Raw genomic sequence first — 18,961 nt, forward strand, 5'->3', positions numbered from 1 at the left:
TTTGACAAAGAAAGTACTCAGATGCTGATCTAGCATTATAGAGTCAAAATTCTATCAGTTACAAGCAGTTGAAACTTAATCTGGAACAATTTTACCCATTCAGAGTAGAAACTTTAATGAGCACTTGATTGACTGTGCACATGTTACACGTCAGCATCTACATTTTCATAGACCAGTTTTTCAACAGAAACCACAATTTAAATGACATAGGGACTAAAAATCCTTATGCGATCAAACCCCACAATAATTTAAAATATTCAAAATTAAAGGAAAACATGTTCCAAAACATCAATAAATGTCCATACGTAAAAGCTCTGCCCACAGATAAAAACCCTCCTCAGAGAATAGCCAATACCTCATCCGCCCACCCCTCCCCAACCCATACACTTCCGTGTAACACACACAGATACAACACAAGGCGCACGGAATTAGCTACTGCCAGTCGGACAGAAGGTGTCACAAGAGCAAGTCAGTCGCAAGAGAGAAGAGGGGGTGAGTAACAGCCCTCTTAACTTCCCCATTTTATACTTCATTTCACACAAACTTCTCAACTAACGCACATATTGCAAGTTATAAATCTCATTCCGTATTGATGGTTATCACTTTAAAAATAAAAATATTTATAAAATTCTCCTTATCAATACAAATCAACTCATCTATCAGATGGAACAAAGTCTACATGTTTCAGCCTATTCTCAAGGCACCATCTTCAGTAGCAAAACAAATTATTACATAACACAAAAACAAATTAAAAATCTTGATGAAGTGAAATGACAGTGATCATGGTTAATGAATTAAAAACATATTGAGGTACGAAGTCCTCTCATCTGACGGGTCGTTCTTGATTGACAAATAAAACAAAAAAATAAAACAGTCAGCAGGTTTTATTTCTTAATCTGTAATAAATGTGTTAATTCCTTGAAAGGAACGCTATCTTTAACCAGGCCCAGGGCTTTTCCTCTTCCTTTCTCCTGTGTGGGAATGATAGAGAAACTACGCAGGGGTACAAGGATAATCACATGTTCTCTTTTATCCAGAAGTGTCCTCTTCTCCAGTTCTGAAAAAAAAAAAAAGTCTTCGCAGGATTTAAAAGAATGTAACAAATGTGCCATTGCTCTGTAAAATTATATTTTAGAATATTTTTTGATGTTATAGTGTGGAAATAATCAATACTCCCAGCTGCAAATGCAAGTACTTGTATGAAAGAAAGTTCTGTATAGCTTTTTTCCCTCTTAATTTAATTGCTGCTGCTGTTAAACTAAAGATTTTATTCAAAACACTGTAGACAGTATCTGAGGTAATTGTTTTGAAATGAACGACTGTATATATGTTACTGTTGCTTCCAAGACAGCAACTACAAAATAAACTTTTTTTGCAGTTAATTTCTATGCGATAGTTGTGCAGTGTTAGTCATACTGTTGTATACACAAATAAAATATAGTTATGTTTGTTGTGAACCCTTTCATACATTGTTTACAGACTTCAGACAGTTCTGATGTAAAATGCCTCATCTGTCAAACATATGCTTTCTTCTTAGTTGTAAATAAAGGCTGTATTACACCTAAAAAAGATTTATATCTACTCGAGAAATGTGTATTCAATTCTATATTTAAAGCTGAAATAGATAAAGGGATGGTAATCTCAGTGCTTTACGTCATAAAACAGAAAATTAACCAGCAGATACAGTCCATCTTCGATAACGTTCACATATTTGTTAGAAATGGACTGAAAGAGGCGACCCAACAACCGTCCGTATTTCATAATCTACATTGTGAATCCAGCCCTCTGATGAGTACTTCATCAAAGAAACATGAAATGGATATTGGAAGCACAGAGTATGCTACAGTAACAAGTCGACAGGCCCGACAGGAACCTGACAGGCACATCAGAAGTGAATGCGTTACCCAAAGTAGCAGATACCAGTTATGATCTCATAATCAAGAGCTTCGCCTCCTGCCCCCAGCCAAAATAGGGAGGGGGAATAACAATGGCGGAAAACTCAAATCGGCACTAAGACTATACTGGATGTACATCGGACACCTAGATGAAGAGTCCACGGAAGAAGACATCAGCTCTTATATGGCAGAAAAGGGTATTAATAGCGTCAAAGCTTGCTTCTCTATTCATACAAGAGGTGGGAACAAAGCGTTCAGAATAGCCCTCCTGGAGAAAGACAAAAAAGTAGTTGACAATGAAAATTTCTGGCCTAAGGGGGTTACTTTTTGCCCCTTTGAGTTTTAACTCTGAAGTCAGGTTATCATCAATATCTACCGTTACAAGAGGTCATCCGGTGCGTAGATCACACAGCAACAAATTCAACAACAGCAATACCTCTAAATGCATCAGATTTATGACTTGGAATGTGCCGGTAGAAGGGTTGAAGAATGCATTGGCCTTGAACCCCTGGCTCACATTTCTCAAGAATGACATATTGCTCTTCACATAAACTTTTAGCATGGATGAAATAGACATTAATGGCTTCTACGGTATTCACTATCTAGCCAAGAAAGGTGTCAGAGGCCGCCCCTCAGGTGGATTAAGCTGCTACATAATGCCGCACGTACAGCCTATCAGTCAAATTAACTGCACATTCAACACTTTAACAGTAATCGTTAATAGGATGAACATAATAGGAGTGTCCTTCACACCCAGTACAGATCCTGAGGTCATAATAGATGAGCTAGGGAAGACACTGGAGAACACAGATAATAACAAACCAACCCTGTTACTTGGTGACCTGAACTGCCACATAAACAAATGGGATACAAAGTCTCAAGTGATCACAGACTTTCTTCTATACTACCAACTAAGACTACTAAACAGGAAGAACGATTACACATATATTGCTCCAAATGGTAGGAGCACAATTGACTTAATCTTCTCTAATGCAGAAGGACACGCACAGGTAACCAAAAAAAGAAGCAATCAGAAAACACCTTCCAGTAATAGCGGAAATACAATTAATGGAACACTGCGTGAGTCTGGAGAACCCCGTAAGCAGAGAGTCTCTAACATATACAGTAGAGAGGAAGGATGGCAAAAGAGCAGAGAAGTAATTCCAACAATCATGCATATGATAGGGCTGGGGAACCTGGATGGAGCGACAGCAGCATTGAATGACGCAGTTCGGCACACTTCCACTATATTACCTTCATTTAATCGCACTGCACTGCAAAGCCATGGTTTGATAAGGAATGTTACATCATGAGACAATCAACGTTACATTTACTTCACTCTGCTAGGGTATATGGTATGGACGCGCTAGCGAAATGTGCTGAGGAACGTCGGAAATACAGAACTCTACTAAAGGAAAAGAAAACAAATTATGATTTATATATAGAACAGAAGTTATTATTTGAGGCAAAGGCAAAGCCTTATAATATCTTAAAGTACTCAAAGAATCAGGCATCGACTCCTGTTATAAACATGTCTCAATGGGAGTCACATTTTCTTCATCTTCTTGGAGAAACGAACATAAGGACAAACGGCTTCACTCCGCAACTGACAAACATCCAAGACGCGCCCTATTACAACAGAGGTGGTCAGCCAACTTACAAGCAATGGGAAAAATAACAAAACGGCTGGACCTGATGGGATTTACATAGAACATTTAAAAGACACACTCCATGACCTGCAAGATCCGCTAACATGCCTATTCAATCAATGCCTAAAACGTAAGTCAATTCCAGAACAATGGAGGAAGACACTCATAATTGTGATCTACAAAGGAAAAGGGATGAAGGAGGATCCAAACTCTTACAGGGGAATTGCCCTGGAAAATGTTATGATCAAAACCTTCTCTAAACTCCTTCTAAGACGATGGAGCAAAGTCTACGTGCTAACATACCATCGAATCAATACGGCTTTACCCCGGGGAAATCAACTCTGCAGGCTGTGCAGGATCTTGTGCAAGAAATAATAATGACCTTGGCGCAACCTTGTATACCGCTGTATGCAATCTATATACACTATTCTAAGGCATTTGACAGTATTAACAGGAGGATACTTATTCATAAGTTGGAAAACATATTAGGCACTTCCATTAGTGAATTAGAAACATTGAAATCGATTTTAAATGTGAACTATGTAACAATCTATGATGACATTACCATGTCAAGGAGTATCACTTAAACCAAGGATGTTCTACAAGGGGATCCAATGAGTCCAGTTCTCTTTAACGTAATGACCTCAGATATTGGGCAATCTATAGACTCAAGATACTGTGAGGACCTACAAACTGCCATGGAGAACATTAGGGTATGGGCGAAAGTTAATTCTATGGAAATAAATAGTTTCAAAACAAAGGCTATGAAATTTAGAAGGGGAGAAAGGATATCTAATGTGGATCAGCTAAAATGCGGAGAAGAACCTTAAGAATTCGTATCCAACTTCAAATACCTGGGTGTCGTATTATAAACTACTGGAACTGCTTTCTCCCTACATGTACAGGAGTGAGCTACGGCAGCAACGGAAGTCTCATACGACATCCCCAAACTCCGAAACCTATCCCTACCAACAGCAATGAAACTGTTCAAAATTAAAGTTATGTCGACTGCCACATATGGTATTCAATTAATTTGGCCTTACTTGTCGGCAAACAACCTTAGGAAGCTAGAAAGCGGCAAAGCAAGATTTATTAAGAGAGCTCTCTCAGTATCAATATCCTCAAGAAATAGCTACGCCTATAAAATAGCGTAGGAAACCTTCTTCATGGAAGACATAAAGGACATTTTTGATCTACCGGAAACGCATGTGTATAAAAGTATCATAGAGGAGAGACGGAAAAAGAGCCGACAAGATACTCCAAGAAATAATGGAGACTGATGCAATGAAGTCAGAAATTTGGAAGGGACCGAATTTCAAACTTCGACATCTATATACACGATTCACTGTACACGGGTTTCATGGAAGGAGCTGCCAGATTGAGGCATTCCATGAACCCAAGGAGGATTGCGTGTGCAAGAAATGCAATAATCCATGCTCTAAATACCATGTAGTGGAATGTGTAAACAGACCTCAATCTCTAATCACAGAAATGACAGAGTGGTGAAGAACTTGATTGTTCACATTGTGTTTAATAAATAAATTAATTAATAAAATAGGCAACACTTCCTGAATCAGATTCAGAAGTTACAACAGTTCTGTAATTTCAGGAAATTTTTTACAAATATTTTTAACAATGAAGGAAATTAATTCTGGCACACAGGTTTCCAAGAGGCAAAGAATATTTACTTCCCAGATGTTTTGGGGATTACAGTATGGTTATTGTCTCTTCTTAGCTGTGTTTTTAATGTAGAGAGAATTTATTCTTTAGTATTTTTCAGTTATAGTAGCCTGTTCATCTAAGTGTGGTCACTGTCCATGGATTTGCAAGGTATATGACTTTGAATCCCACTGTTGATCATTCTTGAAATGCTTCCGCATGTTTGCTTGTGTCAGCCCCCCTGGTGTCTTACTAGTTGATCATGTTTTAAATTGACTGTTTCTGAAGCATTATTAAGTAACTTAGTATACATTGCAGTTCCTAGGGAGTAGATGTTACACAAAAATATTGTTTCCAACAGTCAAGTAGATTACTACGTTAACAGCATTAGTATATTTTATTATGCTGCACTGATGTTGAAGATATTTGAATGTGATGTGGTTTGTTCATACTAATATGAATTCATATTGTTTCAGAGATGAGTTACCTCCACGAGTTCAAGATTGTGTGCGTTGCTATACATCTGATTGGGTGGTTGTAAGACATAACTATCGCCACCACTCAAGCAGTTGCTGGGTACGAGATCGTTGCGGGGAAAGACTTACTCTTGTTCAGGCCATTCCTAGACAGGAATTTGAAATAGATGATGATCCTCAAACCTACAGTTGTTCATCTGAAGATGAGAATTACAAGGTAAGTGTCCATTTTCTACTTGAGGTTGAAACATGCTGCTTCAGCATGGTTTCCATAATTTATTACCTATGTTTCACTGAATTGGTTTCGACCTATTATTATATGTGCTTCCGGTTTTAATCGATAGAGGACAGCCCCCTCTGTCGAGAACATTAATGATCTTTCCTCGACTAAGTCTTTAACTATCTTCTCTTTGGTTTATATTCTGTTCGGAAGATGGTAGCTTATAATAATATGGGACCCTCACACACAGGAGCTATGTTAACGCTTTTCAAATGGATGTATCGTAAGTTTAAAACCGTGCTAGATCGCTGCACGATTAACGTGTTCTGATGCTTGATATTGTGGGTGATCTACCATTTAGTATTTGTATTTCTCCCTTTTTTATTGGCCGACCGTAACCCGTCTTGATACTCGGAGAGTGGAAGGCGTGTGTGAAAGTGTGTTGTTGATATAACAGTGGTGCATTCATAATCTGAGTCTCTGTGCATTATTATGAATTTCTCAATGAGACATCTTTGCTCTCGTTTGAAATTATAATCTGTGTGTCGACCGTCGTATTATTATGGCCGTACACAGCGACGTTTGTGACAGATCTACGCGTGGCCTTGAAGCCACGACATGTGCTGTTGTCGTTCAACTATTATTGACGTTTGGCCTCATTGATGTTAGGTAATATTGCACTCTACGAGTTGGCTGGATTGATCCATTCGCACCAGTTGTCACTGTTATCCGCCCTCGAGGCGATTTGTTCGTATGGCTGTCTTGGATGAATTAATGAATGAGTCGAGTGTTTTGATGTAGCAGTGTCGGCCTAGTTATTTATGTTTAACTTTTCGTTATTTGCCCCTTTTATCTCGGGTTCTATTTTTCTCTTTATTTGGTGCGCGCCCTGATCTTTTTCGACCTGGGCGTCGCCATGTTGATTTATTTTTTTTCCTTGGCCGCACGATGGCCCGTCTTTATCTGATTGATCCATCCTGTGTATCTTTTTCTCTTTGCCCGCTGGGGTTATTCTTTCTGGTCTACCCTTTTTTGGGTGTGTGCGCTCCTTGGTGTGTGGGGGATCCTAATGAAAGGAGATCATAGTATTGTTTAAAAAAAAAAAAAAGAGAGAACGGATAAGAAGTAGGGGGTGGAATGAATAAGGTACTCCCGATTTGTAATCATGTATTGACCCTCATTAGTTATTCTTCTCGCAATTGTTATATGCGAAATCTTCGTGAGTAAAAATGCTAAGATCCCTTGCGTAATTCTGCAACTGTGCATGTACATATTGATGAGATATGGATATCACGATTAATTGTCATTGGTGTTAACCCATATACGTATGTATCACCCTATTATATCTTATGTTTTCTTTTTCAATTAATTCTTTAATTAACGTTGCTTTTCAATAAACATTCATTTATCACTTATTCGGGTTTCGACTCTTAGTAGTGTTAGTTTATGCTAGAACTAATTAGGTGAATAACATTTCCAGTTCAGGGCAGATTTATACGCCCTTCTCGACCGTGATTCACGTGCAGTTTCCTCTTGAGGGAGGGTGTGGCCCAGTAAATGGTAGCAGAGACGTGCTCGATCAAGATATCTCATCTGGAAAAAGCACGGGTGAGATAGAACTGGGAATGGTATTCTGTTTCGGATACGTTAAGGAAAACCATTATTTCTTTTCGATTTAACCTTTTGAAACTTGTTATATTAATTCTGATCTTGTGTGTCGTTTATTAATTAACTCTTTCGATGACCATTGTGTATGTGTGGGTTTTCCATTGCGGATAAAACCTCGGTTGAGACATGGAAAGTGATAAAGTTGTTGACATGAGTGGTGAGAGTGATGTATTTGCTGGAGAGGTCACCGATGTCGAAAGAGAAAGGCGTGAACATATTAATCGGGATAGTGCTTCTGCCCTGTCAGGTAGTGAGAGTAATGTGTGCTTAGGAAATAACAATGCTGTTGTTGATAGAAATTGTGGCCTCGATGAGAATCGTGTCGGTTTGGTTTCCCCCTGTTATGGACCCAGTAGTGAACGTAGTCCTCATATTAACCCCGTTTTCGATATAGTTAGGAAATGGAAGCTCAATTTCTCCGGGGAAGGGGAAAATTCTAATGTGGTTGAATTTCTTGAAAGAGTCGAGGACATCGCTGAATGCAGCTCAATACCCCTTAACCTTTTTGTTCCTGTAATTCCGGGGATGCTCGAAGGGCCGGCGTTAAGGTGGTTTAGGTTGGTTAAAGCGAATGTCCGATCGTGGGAGGATTTCGTTGATCGCATTAAAAAACGTTTCGGGTTGTCCGACATGGATTATCGTCTGAAACAAGAGATCTTTAGAAGAACCCAAGGTGTTGGGGAAGGTGTTGACGACTATGCAACTGGTATTTTGACCCTGTATAACCGATTAAGTGTGAAGGTTCCTGAGTGTGAAATTTTCGACCAGTTTTACCGAAACCTGTCTCCTCAATACAAATTATTCATTAAGAGATCCGAGGTTCAGACCGTCGATGATGTTATTAACTTGGGTCGCGAGTTTGAATCAATCGTATGTCAAAATAAACAGTATCGTCCCCCTCCGATTCCGTCTGAATGCTCTTTCCCCGACGTCGCCTGCCACACGTCCTTCAAGTCTGTATCCTTTGATGCGCCCCCTTCGGCGTCGCGCCCCTCGAGTAGTCCCGAGCGAAGGACCAGCGTTGTGTCTCCGGCCCGACGCTATATTAACGCCATCCAACCCTCCGAGTCGCCTGTTGAACGTGGGTCCGCTACAAGAAAGTGCTGGAATTGCGGTAAGGCGGGACACATTTCTAATAATTGTCGGTCAAAATCGCGACTGAAGTGTTTTAAATGTGGCCTCGTTGGTGTCACTGCGCGTGTATGTCCTAGATGTAGTTCCGGGCAGGGAAACGGAATGCGCGCCAGCGAAATGGCCCTTCGTTGGCGCAAAATGTCGGTGTTAACAAAAGGATCTGGGGCCTTCCTTCGTCGACACCCTGGGCCAAAGTTTGTATAGGGCCCCGCACGCTATACGCCCTGCTGGATACCGGTTCCAGCGTTTCCTTCTTGAATCTGAGCCTTGCGTCTTCCGTACATTTAGAGTATCTCTCGGACAGCGGGAAGATAGATAAGTTTATGTCTGCTGAAGGCCGTCAAGTGTGTCCGGTGGGCCGCGTCGTGTGCCACATAAAAATTCATAATCTTTCGTGGAATTGGAAATTTTATGTTGTTGCAGATCTGTCTGTCCCGATCATTTTAGGGACCGACTTTATGCAAGCGACCGGTCTATCCATTGATTTCATTACTCGAAGTTTCGCCTTCCGCTTCCGGTCTGACGTAAATTATCCTTTCGAAACCCCCTTTCTGCGTAATATTGTGTGCCCTCTTTCTACTTTTGTGACTCCAAGTGCGTCGTGTGACCTAACCGACGGACAGAATTTGATGCTAAACAGTTTAATGGAGGAATTTTCTGATGTTTTGACGCCTGAGTTAGGTTGTGCAAAAAACTTTTCTTATTCAATTGAGCTCAAAGATAAAACTCCTGTTAGGTCCCCTCCTTTCGGATGTTCGCCTCCGAAGTTGTCCGCCATGAGAGAATGTGTAGATGAACTTTTAGAAAAGAAGGTCATCAGTCCATCCAAGTCACCTTATGGTAGCCCCGCCTTCCTAATCCCTAAAAAGGACGGGAATTTTCGTTTCATTGTGGATTACCGCAAGGTAAATAGGAACATTGTATTTGACAGCTTCCCATTGCCCACCATCGAAAGCGCCTTTCAGCATTTTCATGGTGCTAGGTTTTTCACTGTCTTCGACTTTAACTCGGCGTATTACCAGATTCCTTTGGACCCAAAAAGTCGCCCTTGTACAGCCTTTGTCACCCCTTTTGGCCTTTTTCATTTCAATAAAGTACCCATGGGCATCTCGATAGGGGGACAAGCGCTTAGCCGGGTCATGGATTCGATCTTTGGCGATCTAAAGTTCTCCTATGTATTTAATTTTCTGGATGATCTCCTCATATACTCTGCAAGCTTTGACGAACACCTGGCTCACCTACGTGAGGTACTTAGTCGTCTGCGCAAACACGGGTTCACTATCAACCCCAAAAAAGTCTCTCTCTGTTCCAAACGATTGAATTTCTTGGGGCATGTCATCTCGGATTCCGGTATAGCTGTAAACCCTGAGAGGGTTAAATGTATTAAAGAGTTTCCTCAGCCCAAGAACGTCCGGGGCGTAAGAAGGTTCTTGGGTATGGTGGGTTTTTACAGTCGGTTCATCGAGAATTTTTCTCAAATTTCGGCCCCTTTGAATCTTCTAAAAAGGAAGAATTGTCGTTTCGTCTGGGGTGAAGCCCAGATCCTTGCCTTCGATCAGCTGAAAGATGCCCTTTGTCGAGCCCCTGTTCTCCACAGCCCCGATTTCTCCCGCGATTTCGTGCTCCAATGCGATTCCAGTGAAATTGCGATTTCCGCCGTGCTAAACCAAGCCGATGAGGACGGAAAACTAGTCCCGATCGCTTATTTTAGCAAGCTACTACACGGGGCCGAGTTACGTTACTCCATTTACGAAAAGGAATGTTTGGCCGTTGTGTTGGGTGTAGAAAAATTTAGAACTTACCTCGAACACCGTCACTTCTTTGTCCACACTGATAATCAGGCCCTGTCGTGGATGAGTGCCAACGTCAAACGACTTGGAAGAACAGCCAGGTGGATTCTTCGACTGTCCGCGTATAAGTTCACCATTGTACATGTTCGCGGAAAGGAAAATGTCGTGGCTGACTGTCTGTCACGTATGTTTGACGGAATAAACGTGAGTGAAGCCGATGACGCGGAGAAATACCATAAATCTGATGGTACTGGATGCGTTAATATTATGCAGAAATATCCTTGGTCATTTTCTGATATTTCAGAGCACCAGAATACTGATGACGAGTGTCAAAAACTGATGAAAGGTGTCACCGATGGGTCACTTCATGATAAATCATTTTGTATTAAGCGTGGATTGTTAGTTCGTCGTTGTGGTAATAAGGGAAAGGACAAGATTTACATTCCTGATAGCATAAGGCGCATGGTATTACATTATTACCATGACTCTTATTTAGGGGCGCATTTGGGTCAGTACAAGACATTACATCGCGTTTCTCGCGATTTCTACTGGCCAAATATGAAAAAAGAAGTGCTTGACTACGTGAAAAGCTGTGACGTGTGTCAACGGTCTAAACCTGCCAAATCATCTCAAGTTGGGCTGCATTCCGCTGATGTGGCAACGTACCCCGGAGAAAGGTTATTCGTAGATTATTTTGGCCCTCTCGTCAAGTCCCGTAAAGGCAACGTTGGTATCCTATCTGTCATTGATGGTTTCTCAAAATTCGTCTGGTTGTTCCCAGTGCGCAAAATCAATTCTAATAACGCCGTTCACATCTTGTCTCGTCACATCTTTGCAATTTATGGCCCCCCCCAAAAAGTTGGTAACTGACAATGCATCCACTTTCAGCGGTAGTAATTTTCGTCAATTGTGTTTTGAGTGGGGAGTGAACCAGATATTTCTCAGCCCTCACTACCCAAAACCGTCTCATGTTGAGAGGTTTCATCGTAATCTTAAGGCCTGTCTAACCGCGTTCCACAGCGCTGATCAGCGCAGTTGGGACGAAAACTTAAATTTCTTTGTTCTAGCTTTCAACAGTGCTCTACATGAATCGCATCGGCACACACCGGCTGAGTTGTTCTTGGGCAGGAATGTTACTGACCCATTACAATTAAAATGGAATTTTGGATATTTGTCCGAACCGTTAAGGACCAAGAGCGTCGAAGAAAAATGGAAGGAAGCAGTCGAGCAACTGATCAAAGCCAGAGATCGTGTAGCCAAAAGGTTCAACAAGGGAAGGAGAGAAGTCACCCTAAAGGTTGGAGACTTAGTAATGATTAAAAGGTTCCCAACAAGCTCGGCAGCAGACCAAATTGGAGCGAAACTCTGCCTAAAATGGTCTGGTCCCAACCGTATTGTGAAATTCTTGGGACCTGTTACCGTGTTGTTGGAGGATGAAATAAATAAGAGAGTATCCAGAGCTCACGTGAGTCTGTTGAAGCCCTACCATTCACGGGGCGAATATAATTGATCTAGTAGCTATTAGTACCTGGTGGTAACATGATTTGATCAATTTGTCACTCTTAAACTCGTTGTTCTAAAGTCTTTTTCTTTTCAGGGAAAAATGAAAAAAGGAAAGGGAAAGAAAAGAAGAATCAAAGGATATTTTAGTACCGAATGACAAGGATAATATAAAATAAACAACGGACCTATTTGATAGGACACGAAAATTGTATGACTATTTTTATCCTCTACCTGCCTACAACCGATTCGTGAAAGTGTCATATTAATGATAGGAAAAAGACTGATTAAATTCAGCGCCTTTCCTTCTTTTAATGTACTGAACTTTAAAGCAATATGTAATCCACCAATCTATGCTCCCTTGTGACTGTTGGCGATTTTCAGTGTTATTTGTTGTTACTCTAATTAATTAGGTTAGTAATTAGGTTAGTTAATTTTAGTTATATAGTGCGCACTATATATATATATATATATGTAATTTCTTCATGTATGTATTCTTATTATAAGCTTTACGCCTCACTTTAAAATGTGTCCCTTTGACCCTTCGTCAAGATCGGACACATTTTAAAGACGCATGGGGGTGATGATGAAACATGCTGCTTCAGCATGGTTTCCATAATTTATTACCTATGTTTCACTGAATTGGTTTCGACCTATTATTATATGTGCTTCCGGTTTTAATCGATAGAGGACAGCCCCCTCTGTCGAGAACATTAATGATCTTTCCTCGACTAAGTCTTTAACTATCTTCTCTTTGGTTTATATTCTGTTCGGAAGATGGTAGCTTATAATAATATGGGACCCTCACACACAGGAGCTATGTTAACGCTTTTCAAATGGATGTATCGTAAGTTTAAAACCGTGCTAGATCGCTGCACGATTAACGTGTTCTGATGCTTGATATTGTGGGTGATCTACCATTTAGTATTTGTATTTCTCCCTTTTTTATTGGCCGACCGTAACCCGTCTTGATACTCGGAGAGTGGAAGGCGTGTGTGAAAGTGTGTTGTTGATATAACAGTGGTGCATTCATAATCTGAGTCTCTGTGCATTATTATGAATTTCTCAATGAGACATCTTTGCTCTCGTTTGAAATTATAATCTGTGTGTCGACCGTCGTATTATTATGGCCGTACACAGCGACGTTTGTGACAGATCTACGCGTGGCCTTGAAGCCACGACATGTGCTGTTGTCGTTCAACTATTATTGACGTTTGGCCTCATTGATGTTAGGTAATATTGCACTCTACGAGTTGGCTGGATTGATCCATTCGCACCAGTTGTCACTGTTATCCGCCCTCGAGGCGATTTGTTCGTATGGCTGTCTTGGATGAATTAATGAATGAGTCGAGTGTTTTGATGTAGCAGTGTCGGCCTAGTTATTTATGTTTAACTTTTCGTTATTTGCCCCTTTTATCTCGGGTTCTATTTTTCTCTTTATTTGGTGCGCGCCCTGATCTTTTTCGACCTGGGCGTCGCCATGTTGATTTATTTTTTTTCCTTGGCCGCACGATGGCCCGTCTTTATCTGATTGATCCATCCTGTGTATCTTTTTCTCTTTGCCCGCTGGGGTTATTCTTTCTGGTCTACCCTTTTTTGGGTGTGTGCGCTCCTTGGTGTGTGGGGGATCCTAATGAAAGGAGATCATAGTATTGTTTAAAAAAAAAAAAAAGAGAGAACGGATAAGAAGTAGGGGGTGGAATGAATAAGGTACTCCCGATTTGTAATCATGTATTGACCCTCATTAGTTATTCTTCTCGCAATTGTTATATGCGAAATCTTCGTGAGTAAAAATGCTAAGATCCCTTGCGTAATTCTGCAACTGTGCATGTACATATTGATGAGATATGGATATCACGATTAATTGTCATTGGTGTTAACCCATATACGTATGTATCACCCTATTATATCTTATGTTTTCTTTTTCAATTAATTCTTTAATTAACGTTGCTTTTCAATAAACATTCATTTATCACTTATTCGGGTTTCGACTCTTAGTAGTGTTAGTTTATGCTAGAACTAATTAGGTGAATAACATTTCCAGTTCAGGGCAGATTTATACGCCCTTCTCGACCGTGATTCACGTGCAGTTTCCTCTTGAGGGAGGGTGTGGCTCAAGGTTTTTGGTGATGCTATGGTATTTTAAAGAAGAGGCAAATGTTTTTCTGTTGTAATGAAGCCTCTAACTCTCAATTTTCAGGTATGGATAATGACCTCTCAGCTATTTCTTTAGTTCCCTCCATGCATCCTATTATGTTTAGAATCAGTGAAGGTTGATACTTGATTGATTGATTGATTGATTGATTGATTGATTGATTGATTGATTGATTGATTTAATGATTTATGTGACCATCACTGTAATCAAGGGGTTAGCAGGATAGTGTACTGCTTATTTGGCCTGTGTTCGTTCCTTGGTTCTGCCACAAATTTAAAACTGGTTGGAGGGACTGGATTTAAGTACTGTCTGCCTCAGATAACTCTGTTGGGAAAAGTGGGTTGAAATTCTACTCTTGTATTTCCTGAAAGTAGCTTTTTGTTACTCGCCACTTCAGTAGCTGATGAATGACAGCATCGTACTGAATGTATTTGCCATGGCCTTCTCAGTCTTAGTTTCCATTTAATCAGGTGATCTGCATTGCACACTTGGTTAGGTGCTTACCTTCTCTATGATCAGTGTTAAACACTTCACACTACTACTACTATTACTACACAGATTATTAGTGTGACTGATTCTTTATTATCTTTTTCTGTACATGCTGTTACAAATAGACCACTGTCTATTTTATTGATCTAATTTAATTTAGGATGACCCAGTTAGTACACACATATGCACACAATTATACTTGTAAATGAATTATAACAGTTGACTAATTACAAAGACTTTAGTCCTCACAGCAGGTCTCAGCAAGGCTAATAATTCTCATGACTGCTCCACACACTGAACTACCATATTTACTTGCGTATTAGACTCCTTTCTTCCCCCACTTTCACAGCCCAAAATAGTAAAGGGGGTCCAATATGCGATAACCTCAAATTTTGTGCAGTGAATACATGACTTTTAGGCTATAAAGAGCTATAAATTGTACATGTAAACATTCTGCATCATTCTTTCACAAACTTATGAATGTATTTGAGTTATACTGGCTATTTTTGATGGAAGGCCCTATTTTTAAATGTAAAAAGACAATAAATGGATAACATAATTTTTAGGCCTAGGCCTATATATAAAGTATATATATTCAGTTTTAATTACTCTTATATGACGTCATTCGTTCCATCTTGTTAATTCCTCTGGTGAGGTTGTCGTCAGGAAGGGCATACAGTCGTAAAAACTCGCTACAAAGATTTGTCTCCCTTCATACTCGATCCCGTAGAGAAAAGGGATAAGGGTATCATATTATTATATTATGCAATATTGATGCAAAATAACTTAATAGCCATTCACCTGAGTAAACCTCGTCACGGCTTTCATTTGAATTATTGTCTTGCGCCACCAACTTCCTTGCTACCGGCGTGTCATCATGCCCAGTGATGTCATCTTCACTGCCATCTCGTCAGCTATGCACTGCAATCGAGATCATTCGAGGTCCCGTCTTTTTAACTTTTTAGAAATAGTTTTGTTCCCGACTATAGAATCCAAACAGTGTGAATATATTCCCACGTGGTTTCTGGAGATGGTCTCTTTATTCCCAGTTGGTGTATGTCTAGCAGAAGCCACTCCTTTCTAATAAAGCATGTAGAAAGCATGCCAAATCACCAGCTGATAACTAGTGTATGTTACGAGTTGTATTTGCGAATGTACTACTTCGTGATTGGAAGCATTCTTTTGATAACTGTGGCTGTTGAAAGCCAGACCCTTATTTTTAAGTATGTTTCATGCTTGCTCTCTACATTTATCACACAGGATTAACCTGAACAGCTGTAAATGAGATAAGAGAGACCGCATTGTTTAGGTTAGGTATGCTATCACCTGGATAGTGCCAAAAGTTCCACGATGGAAAGATTAAAAATAAATAACAGGAAAGTTTGTTGCATTTATGGATATCTACAGGTGTGGCAGTAATGCGTTTAATCATCATGTTTAATTGCGTACGTTCGTTGTCTTAATTTTTTATTAACACATACCCTGGTATGTTTTGTTTGGCATCTCCAAAAATCGTTAAAAGTAAGCGGAAACATAAAATTATTATTGTTATTTGTTTAATTATTATTCGCTAATCAGCCATTTAGGGACCACTATAAGTTTCTTGCGGGTGCTCTGTTTTCGATAGATCAAGTAGGTTTTCATTAGCTCGCTGGGTTGAGCATGGCATTCATCCGATCACTTTGCACCATTTGTCCACTGCACATCCCGGAAAGTCCCAAAAGTTGCAAGGCTTTTTCTAAAAAACTCTTGTTTGTGCGCGTGATTATTATTATTATTATTATTATTATTATTATTATTATTATTATTATTATTATTATTATTATTATTATTTGTTAGGTACGTTGGCGAGTAAAACAATCATTATGATTGGGTAGTTTTTATAATGTTTTAAACCTACTTCTCTCCAAAAAATACCTATATTGGCCCAAGTTACGAGATATTAAATGATCTCTTTGTTAATGGTCTCCCCTGCTGTATTAATAGCAACAACCATGAATATTTCTCAACTAAAGTAAACTTGTTTCCTCGTCCTGAGGTGGTGCAGCTCTTTTTAGACACGCCCTCAGAGGAGGGCAGTTACATGTACAGTTTTTACCACATATCAACCTTCCTGCCATTCATAAATCTCTGGCAGTACGGTACCTGGAATTGAACTCAGACTCCCGAGAACGGCACCTAATTGTGCTAACCATTACGCTGGCCGGACATTCTTAACTACAAAAACAGACATATAGCATGACTGATGCGTGCCTGCAATATGCGGGTCGGACATGAAACTATTCATCTATTTGTACAATGTCATCAGAGCTGCAGTAGGCCTACGCTATGAAGGCGGACATTTCTTAACTACAAAAAACAGATGTACAGCATGACTTCGACGCGTGTTTTCATTGCGTGGGTCATACGGACAAAACTATTGACAAGTTTGTGCGGTGTCATCCGAGCTGCAATAAGACTTGTACTCGCTTCGATACAGAATCATTGTTCTTCTCTGACGAATTATGCAAGATTTATTTTTTCATTTTCTTTGTCTCTAAAAGCCGGGGGGGAGGTCTAATACGCGAGAGGGTCTAATGCCCGAGTAAATACGGTATTGAACATGTATCACTTGACAGTAACATAGCACCAATTCAGGTGTTCTCCAATATTCCTCACGATGACAGTCTCGCAGTACTACTCTCCAACAACACGACGACACACTCAGTGTCAACAATAACTACTGCTCCAACACAACACCATGACGGGAGACTCTAATACTCACAGCTCTACTCTAACAACACTCTAACATCAACTACTCATGTTCGTGGCAAGCCTCCTTTATATCCCTGGTTATAAAGTACTAGAACTTTTGGTGTGTGTCCGGAGTAGGAACATTATAGCTTTGCCTTCCAGAAAGTCCGTGGAGACACGAGACGAAAGGCACAGTACAGGGAGAGGTCATCATATGCCCTCAGGCCAGCTGGGAGGTCCTCGGCTTGGCTCACTCGTTCCTTCCTGGAATACCGAAGGGGGCTTGCAGAATGCTGGCAGTCGCATGAGCATGTGACGGTACAAGTTTCCTATATATAATCCAAAGGTTATTGGAGAAGCTTAAAAGATATAACTTTGAGCAATGAAAAGCAAAGAAAACTAATAATTTATAAATGTGAATTTAAGTACAGATTTCCGTCTTCTGAAGTGCTTTATCTACAAATAAAAAATCAGTTAGATAATGAAAAAGCTGAATATTTAAAGTCTGTATGAAGCACAGTAATGGATATTGAAACTGAATTTGAAAAAGATAAATTCTAAAGTATATAGAGTGATATTTTAAGAAGTTACATAAAGATATGAAATGAAGAGAAATGAGTGTAAAGAACAACATAAATCATTAAGTGATTTATTAGTGTTTCACAGATTCTTCTTCTTCAGTTTGTATTTCTAGTTCTCTCCTGAGTCCATCATTGCCTGTCTCTCCACCGCTCTTTTGCCGCTTCCAATATATCTTCTATCTTTCCTCCTCTCTTCTCCACCACATCCATCCACTTCTTTTTTTAGGCCTTTCTTGTGGTCTCCTTCATATTGGTTTTTCTGTGAATACTTTATTTGTAAATTCATCATCACCCATTGGCAATTTTTGTTCTTGTTTCCAGTTCTCTCCTGAGTCCATGATTACCTGTCTCTCCACAGCTCTTTTGCTGCTTCCAAATTTCTTCTATCTTTCCTTCTCTCTTCTGTATACTATTCTACACTGTATCCATCCACCTTTTTTGAGGCCTTCTTTGTGGTCTCTTTCCTGTTGGGTTTTTATGTGAATACTCTTCTCCCATTTGCATCATGTGTCCATACCATTTCAGCCTGCTGGTTGCTATCCTGTAGTTTTTAAACTCCAATCTTCATTCTAATCTCTTCATTTCTGATTCTGTACTTTCTTGTCATCCGTACCATATCTGTAAGGAATTTCATCACAGCTGCCTGAAGTCTACCCTCATCTCATTTTGTTATTATCCATGTACCTGTTGCAGATGTTACAATTGGTATATAATAGGTTGAATACAAACTTATTTGTATTTCCTTGGAACTTCTTGATTCTACAGTATACCCCTCACACTTAAAACCCATTTGCTTGTTTTACTCCCTTTCCAATCTCCTCAGTTATTTTCCCCCTTCTGTGATTCCACCTACCAAGTATTTCAAACATTTCGCAACTTCTATAGGTTTTCCATGTACTTGTATCTTTCCCCCTCTTTCCTTCCTTTTTCTTTTCATCACTGCTGTTTTACTCTTCCCTTTACTTATTCTCATTCCAATGCTTCTATTGCTTGATTCCATACATTTAACTTA

General features: G+C 39.9%; 1 protein-coding gene across 1 annotated transcript in view; it reads left to right on the forward strand.

Moving 5' to 3' along the window:
- Positions 1-18,961, forward strand: part of Zir (Zizimin-related) — a 541,699-nt gene that overhangs the window by 47,817 nt on the left and 474,921 nt on the right. Inside the window, exon 4 of the mRNA XM_067141133.2 lies at positions 5,680-5,896. Coding sequence (XP_066997234.1) covers positions 5,680-5,896 — 217 coding nt within the window. The remainder of the gene's footprint in view (positions 1-5,679; positions 5,897-18,961) is intronic.

This window comes from Anabrus simplex, chromosome 2 (genome assembly GCF_040414725.1).
Source record: "Anabrus simplex isolate iqAnaSimp1 chromosome 2, ASM4041472v1, whole genome shotgun sequence".
Classification (NCBI taxonomy): Eukaryota; Metazoa; Arthropoda; class Insecta; order Orthoptera; family Tettigoniidae; genus Anabrus; species Anabrus simplex.